The sequence below is a fragment of the Nanorana parkeri genome, unplaced genomic scaffold (genome assembly GCF_000935625.1).
Source record: "Nanorana parkeri isolate BGI_ZX_2015 unplaced genomic scaffold, ASM93562v1 scaffold162, whole genome shotgun sequence".
NCBI lineage: Eukaryota > Metazoa > Chordata > Amphibia > Anura > Dicroglossidae > Nanorana > Nanorana parkeri.
In genome coordinates, this window is record NW_017306430.1 from 998,432 (window position 1) to 1,006,211 (window position 7,780).

Consider the following 7,780-nt stretch of genomic DNA (forward strand, 5'->3'; position numbering starts at 1 on the left):
TCTCATTTTTTCATGTGTGCATGACACCAACCAGATTGAATGTTTTCCAGGGCAGGTTTGGGTCTGATATAGGTTCAGTATTGATATCTGACCTGATATAGGGTAACACAGATGGTTGGACTGATTTACTAAAGGAGTTGAGAATATTCACACAAATTCTTGTGTGAAAATCGACTTGACTTATCCAATCGTGTGCACATGAGATAAGTGAACATGAATTTGCTTTTCACATAATTGGATAGTTGAAGTGAATATTCACACAATTTGTGATGAAGATTCTCAACTCATTTAGTAAATAAGCTTCACTAATGTTAGGCACTTACCGATAAATGAGGCCGTAAAAAACATATGTAAAGAAAAATGGCTACCATATTCTACAGCATTTACTTAATCAGTTTCATCTGAATAAAAAATGCTGACCTATGAAAAAGATACTAGTGAGGGATGAAAAAGGACACAGCTAATTTGTTGCCATGAGTAAAAACACAACATTTCTCCTTGGCATGTGCCATGCAGCTAGATGGCTGTTATCATTCTATGCAATCAAATATGGAATATGTGATGATATATTCAATGTATTGGAATATTATATTCATATATCCTAATTAATGATAACTCATAGACTAATCAAACCTTATATACAACATGAGCATACAGCCTGCAAGGAATTGTTACACTTCTAACCTTCATAAATGTTTTACAACAGCCTTGAAGTGACATGGGGTTTGATTTGCTTAAATGGGACCTTCACCCTCTTCACCCACTTTCCATATTAGCAATCCTTTACCCTCCTTTCACACATTGATTTTTTTTTTTACCCTCACCAGGCCCCTCACTCCCAGATTTCTCACATAGGCGTGAATGGTGGATAATCATGTCATGCATCCTAGGAGGCTTTGGGGCAGTATACCAAAAATACTGTGGTGTGTCGTCAGGGGCCGGCAGTCTCTTCCTGATTGTTGCAGATGGCCCCTGATGATATTCTATGGCATGTGTGCATCATCAGGGGATCAGCTGCATGAACCAGGAAGAGAAAGACAACTCTTGTTAATATATGAGAAGATGGCAATAAAGTTACCCTGCTGGAACAGTGCTTGATTTACTGGGCATGTGGTTATGCTTATTGAGGATAACCAAGCTAACAATGAGGGGATTCCTCTTTAAGGAGTAAAGACTGGTAACTTAACAAAGTGAATGTTCAATTAGTTTAATAAATAAGGTGAGGATGGATCATTTCAATCATTCAATCATCCTGTCATATCCATAGTGGCTAAAGCTTCACTTTATTCATTTCTAAGTGAGCTTTTGCTACTCCTTTAGTAAATCAATCTCACTGTGTAAAAAGGGGAACAAAAGGGTGGTGATTGTGCATTATCATGTGTTTAGATCTATCTAATATACGTACTATTATGTGGCTAGTTTATTTAAATGGATATTCAGATTTGACAAAGTGACCTTTGTTGTATATATGCCTTCAAATTGCACACATTGTAATTACTGAGACAATAGCGTGCCTTGAAAACTTTTTACTAAATAGTAGCAAAACATTAGTAGCCATTATAGAAGTACATATAATAATAAAACAGTAGATGTGACATACCACTGTCTTCATGATAGAGGCATAGTTAGAATGTACACAATACTGTTTTATGACTGGCTGCCGCAAGGCTTGAGTTGAACTCTGTCACGGAAAAGTACAATTTTCCATAGCTTACATGCAGGCACCGAACATGATTACATAAAATGTCACATACTGTAAGGTTCTTCTTTTTACATTTTACTGGAGACTTGGAAAAGGTCACACAATGATTTTGGATTGATTCCATATGCAGCAGCCACTTATTTGGATTATGCTAGTTTAAAATGGAAAATGTGCCTGAACAGTTTGTCTGAATGAACATGCCTGTGCTAGTGGTTTAAATGAATAAGCACAATTTGGAAAGGGGGGGGGGCACTACTTCCATTCCATGACTGTGTGCTGGTAAAGAGCATTGACTGTTCTGTCATTTATAACTTGGATGGAGTCTAATAATAAATTAACAAGCCTAAAAAAAGCCTAATTAGTAGCTGGAAATACAATGATGGTGTTGAAGCTATGTTAAGACTCAAGAGTGGCCACAGACAAATGCCTGGATTTATTTAACAGTAATGTTTTTAGAAAGTGTGTGGAATGGCCTCTGTTTATTTGGCAATTTTCCACTTTATCGGGGGAACTTAAGGTATATAATTAGAAGAAGCAGCATAAAGGTGTATATGTTGCCCGTGAAATTTTCAGATCTTCTTCATCCAGGGCAGTCCAGCTTATCCTTTGGCTTCTCATTAAGGTTGATTTACTAAAGTAATTGAGACTGCCTACTTAGCAAAGTGAATGGGCACTTAGCTTAATAAATAAGGTAGAGCTGTGTTCACTTTGAGTACCCAATCATGTGCAAGGGAAAAAAAAAAAAAACAAGACTAAATGATTGAAGTGAACACAGCCTAACCTTATTCATTGAACTAAGTGTACATTTACATTGCGGTCTTGCAGTGAGCAGTCTTTATTCCTAGTAAATCACCCCAATGAGTGGAATCACTAGCCTGGGGCATATAAGCAGCTGATGGAGCTGAACGCCTCCAGCATTAATTTTATTTTAACATCACTCATAATAAAGCCAAAGAATAAGCTGGGCTGTCCTGGAAATGTATTTTGGACAGGGGCAGATACACACATGACAGGTTCCCTTTATGTAATGTGCAATAGAAATGTTATTTATAAAATCTAGCTTCAAACTACAGCCTCGATATTCTGATAACTTGGAGTTCTTTGAATAGCATATAATTATAAAAAAACGTATGAAAACATTTATAGAAGGTATTATAAACCTCAGCTGGTATTGTGCACATGAAACATTCTTTGAAGGCTGAAATGAACATACAACTGACTAATAAATCATTATCTATGTAGCTGAAAAGCACACAAGGTAATATAATACACACTTTAAATAATAGATAGGGATGATAATTAAACTAAAAGGAAAATAAGGGTAAAATCAAGCATATAAAAATAAACCTAAGCAAACGTACATGAATATTGGCCATATAGGCTTGTAAAAAATATGTGTACTATTGTTTGTCTTTTTATACAAGAAACTGGTGATACAAAGGCAAGCAATGCGTGACAGTGTTCCAAATGCAATATATGTACTAGTGAAATAATGCAATGGCTGCTATTTATTAACAGCCCCCCAAAAATCTAACTAGTAAAAAAAAAAGGCATTCCCTAGGACACCACTAGGGGCTGTAACCTCATACAGTAGTATCTAAACTGTAAGTTACATCATTATTATTGGTAACATACTAACAAAAAGCATTCCAGCAATAGATCATTTGATTGAAAAGTAATGTTTGGCTCGTGGCACAAGTAATAATCATTCATTTATGACATTTGCAATAGGACAATACTGGTCACATAAATTAGGGATGATCCTTCTTCTTGACCAAGGTAATCTTGGAAACAGTTGAGATGTAAGGCAAGTTTAGGGATATCCTTAAAAAGAGAGCCAAAGAACAATGCCTAGACATGGTAATGTGTAAAAATGAAGACATATATAAATGTAAGCTACAGGTTGGCAACCTTGGCATTCTAGCTGTGGTCAAACTACAAATGCTATCATGCCTCTGCCTCTTGGAGTCATGCCTGTGGCTGTCATAATCTTGCAATGCCTCATGGGACTTGTTGTTCCAAATGCCAAGGTTGCCTACCCCTAATGTAAGCTTTACATGTACAGGGCCAGGAGGTTTCTATTGTGGTGGAGTAGGTCAGCGATCAAACTCTTGCTCGGTTTTTAATGTTCTCTTTGACCCCAGTGGGAATTTCTCTCTTTACACTAGCATTGCCATAACAGTTGCAGCTTGGCAGTAAGTTGAGCTTTCTAGCTCTGCTGTAGAAGTAGATACTGCATATAATCATATGGAGAGGATCAGCAGAGGGCTGAAGATACAGAAGATACAGAACTGTGTTGAGCAGTAGCTGATCTGGGTGATTAAGACTGTGAAAAGAATATTTACCTGTGGGGTTTATGCACAGCAAGAACAACTGGCAGTAGTATTAAGCCGTATCTTTCTCTATCCAGGGTGGATTTTTGAGCAGGGTTTTGTAATAAAGCTGAACTCTGGCCAGATACATTTATATTTAATGAAGATGTATTCATTACAAATCTTTAATTTATTTTAAAAAGTACCTTGTATAAGTATTTTACATGGGTTTATATTATTTTACTGTTAAACATCTCTCAGTATAGTAGAAGGAGAGCAAGCTGCAAAAGGCAATTAGGCTCTCTTATATTGCAACGCTAAAGCAGCCTAACACTGGGGGTTTACTGACAGGAGAAGAGTTCAGAACAAACAAAGTGAACAGTCCATCACTGTGGTGAAATTATGCTCCTACGCTGTCCAGTCAGCAAGCCAAGGGGCAGGTTAGTGAACAAACAGTACTTAATTGCTTGGCAGAAATATGAGGTCAGCATTCTACCTGTGCTGTCTGTCAGACGTGTCTGTATTATGTATATCAAATGCGTATATAGTTGTTTGCCTGAAGCTCAGCATTACACTGTCTTGCTAACCCAAAAATATAAATGCAAAAAGAAAGTCTGCACCCTCTGCTAAGCTGACCCAGAAATAGAGTGCCGACTATGGTATAAAATTAATATCGTTCTTTATCATCTACAGGAAAGACCTAAGTGACCATATTATGGCAATATGATGTATAACTTAAGCGCACATTGAACAGCTAATGTAAAGATAGCATTTTTCCTGGTGGTCCAACCAGCTATTTTATGAGCATATTAGTTACTTTACTAGTGCACATCTTGTGTTTAAAGATCAGTAAATTTCTGTGTCATAGTAAAAACACAGAATAGCAAAGATAACAGGCATACAAAAAAAAAGCAAAGAAAATGTAAAAATAAAGCAAAATAGAAAATAAAAAACTGTTCGGCCAAGTTCAAGTCATAGCAAAAGCAGAAGGTTGGTCTTGATAACTGTTTTGGCAGGTATTTAATATTTGATTCATAAATGTAAACTTTGCAAGTTCGCTAACAATAACATAAAACTTGTACTTGCACTTTGAAGTACGTGTTCCTTCTCCCAGAATTCTGTTTATCGCAGGCCTTAAAAGAGAACTGTGATTTTCACTCATCCTCATAGTTGGAGCCGGCCTGTGACAATGAAACTGTCACAACTCGGCTCAATAGATCGGGAAGTGAGCGAACACGTACCGCTGCACGCTCACATCTCAATCATCTCCCTGGAGAGAGCCATGACTGTCACTCACGGCTCCCTGCAGGGATTCCCCTCCCCCGCTCCCATCCTCCAGCGCTGACTGGCGGGACGGACGGGGGAGGGGGCGGGTACAGCTGGCTCTGCCTCTAGATAGGCAGAGCCAGCTGTCACTCACGCAGCTGGGTGGATCTCGACAGTAATGCCGGGATCCGTCCTGGCTGCGGCGGTCTCAGTATACCTCGAGCTGTGACCCGTGACCCTTAGGAGAACTATGGGGAAAAAAACCTTACCCCATAGTTCTCCTATAAACACACTGGGGTTGTTTAGTCTTTGCTTGAAAATTTTTCTTTACAACAGTATCAGCAAGCATTTACAAATAATTGAACACGCTTTGGGTCTGGGAGTGTTGAGATCATAAACCACAGCAATATTCAAATTAAAAGGTATGTTAACAGTCTTCCAGACAAAGTGTAATGGAGAACGCTGATCCTCTATTTCTTTAGCAATCATCCCAACAAATGCCTGAGCTACTGATTAGATAAGCAGCATGAGAGGGAGCCAAAAGTATTTATTCCCAGGAAGTTGTACTTCAGATCCTCTATTATACTTTGTCAGTCCCAGAAAGGCCGTTATTGATGTAGTTCAACATTTTAGTACAGGCCAACTGTAATGGATGCATTGATTGTAGCTTTAGACCACCTTTAAGTAGGCTTTAAGTTTAGCTATCTTCTTAGCTGTCTGCTAAGAAGATAGGTCAAACAACTTTTTCCTACCATACACAGCCATCTTGGACACGCACATCTAGAATTCACTGTTTGATCTTCTTTTAATACTTTATGTTGAAAGTGTATGCAATAATGGAGCAAGCAAGCGTAAGAGGCAAATAAAACAAATTAGCACAGTGTGAATGTATATTTTGCAAAGCATACGGTAAAAAGATCACATAATAGACAATGGTAGACAATATTTCCCAAATGGCTCCTGAATATCTACCAAGACAATGTAAAAACATGAAAAAGAAAAAGCAAAAATAACATATCTGTCGGTACCAAGTTGTGTTTTTCCACATTATTATTACTTTTGTTTTTTTCAGATGAGAACCACTATTTCATGGTTACAATATGGCGTTGACAATAATTGAGTTGGTATCTGCTTAGCTATTTCCAGACAATCACACTATACCCGGCAACCGGACAGGGAGATTTATTGAATATTTGAGTCTTGATGGTGTAATCAGTGCAATCAATCTTAATTCCACTGAAAATAAAATACTGTAGCTCTCCTAAAAAAATACCCTGGACTGGCACAAAAAAGTCACTCTGATGGCTTGCACAAAATATATAAATAGTCATGGGACAGCATCAATAACCCCCGTCCATTTGTGGATGTAAACAGTGTCCATTGGAGTTGGGATTGTATAGTAAAGTTTATCCATGTATCTGGATAGCAATACATTTCGTTTCCTAGGAAACTGTAAAATCCTATACCAAGCCACACACTGAATGAGCATTAGGTTGGTTTATAATATTTGAGATACAGCTTTGTATGTTTTTTTTCCTTTTCATTTCTGTGTTAATATACAAGAAGGTTTATATCAACGTCTTTGTTTTAATATAAGTAAAACTCATTGGTCAGTATTTCTTTTCAGTATGTTCCTTTTCCCTTGGTAACTTTGTCTTTATTAGCTCCTCTGTCTTGTTATTTTTCTATGTAGGATCAATATGCTGTTGTCAAAGATACCACAGTCTCATGTCTGCCCATCGCTTCTAGGACTGCAGCCAGTGTGCTCAGGTTCCCGTCTGGGTAGTTTTGCGCTTCCCACAGATCCAAGATCACTCCGGTCGGACTGGGCTTGGTAGCAAAATAATTGAGATACCTGTAGCAATTAGAAAGACATCATTAGATAGCCAAGGACAGCTAATAATTATAATCACATGTCTGAAATATTCATTTATGGTAAATAGTACATGTGGCACAGCTTAGTTATTTGAACCTTGAGAGCCACACAATTATCACCACTCAAAAAGTCTGTGGGTGGATTTTATCAAAACTTGAGCAGACAAAATCAGCTGCTCTCTTGCAGTTTACTCAGTTAAGATTTGAAAAGGAAAGAGAGAAGCTGATTGGTTGCCATGCACAGCTGCTCCAGGTTTTGTCTGCTTCAGTTTTGATAAGTCCACCTCTCAGGGTTTTAAGGACATTAGTGACATCCTTTTTGAATTGACCCAAAGGAAAGTATTGTTTTCAATCAGATCATACCTCACCCATACGTAGGGGTCTATTCACGAAGCTGCCAAAGGATCTGGCCGCAGCTTCGGCCGATCCTTCGGCTAGCTTCGGCCCCAGGACCCCTTTGGTTCAGCAGAACCGAAGGGGCGCTGTACGGGCTATTCACAATAGCCCGTACAGCTCCCGATCATAGCCGAGCCGAACGCATATGCATTGGCTCGGCTGAGCCGTGCTGAAAGCCGAAGCTGGCCGAGCGGCCGGCCATTGGCCGGCCGACAGCCTGCTTCTGACA

At 38.6% G+C, this 7,780-nt stretch overlaps 1 protein-coding gene across 1 annotated transcript in view; it reads right to left on the minus strand.

Annotated features, from left to right (window-relative positions):
* Positions 1–6,405: 6,405 nt before the first annotated feature.
* UNC5C (unc-5 netrin receptor C) overlaps positions 6,406–7,780 on the minus strand; it is a 353,904-nt gene continuing 352,529 nt past the window's right edge. The window contains exon 18 of the mRNA XM_018554497.1: positions 6,406–7,135. Coding sequence (XP_018409999.1) covers positions 6,976–7,135 — 160 coding nt within the window. The 3' untranslated portion in view covers positions 6,406–6,975. The remainder of the gene's footprint in view (positions 7,136–7,780) is intronic.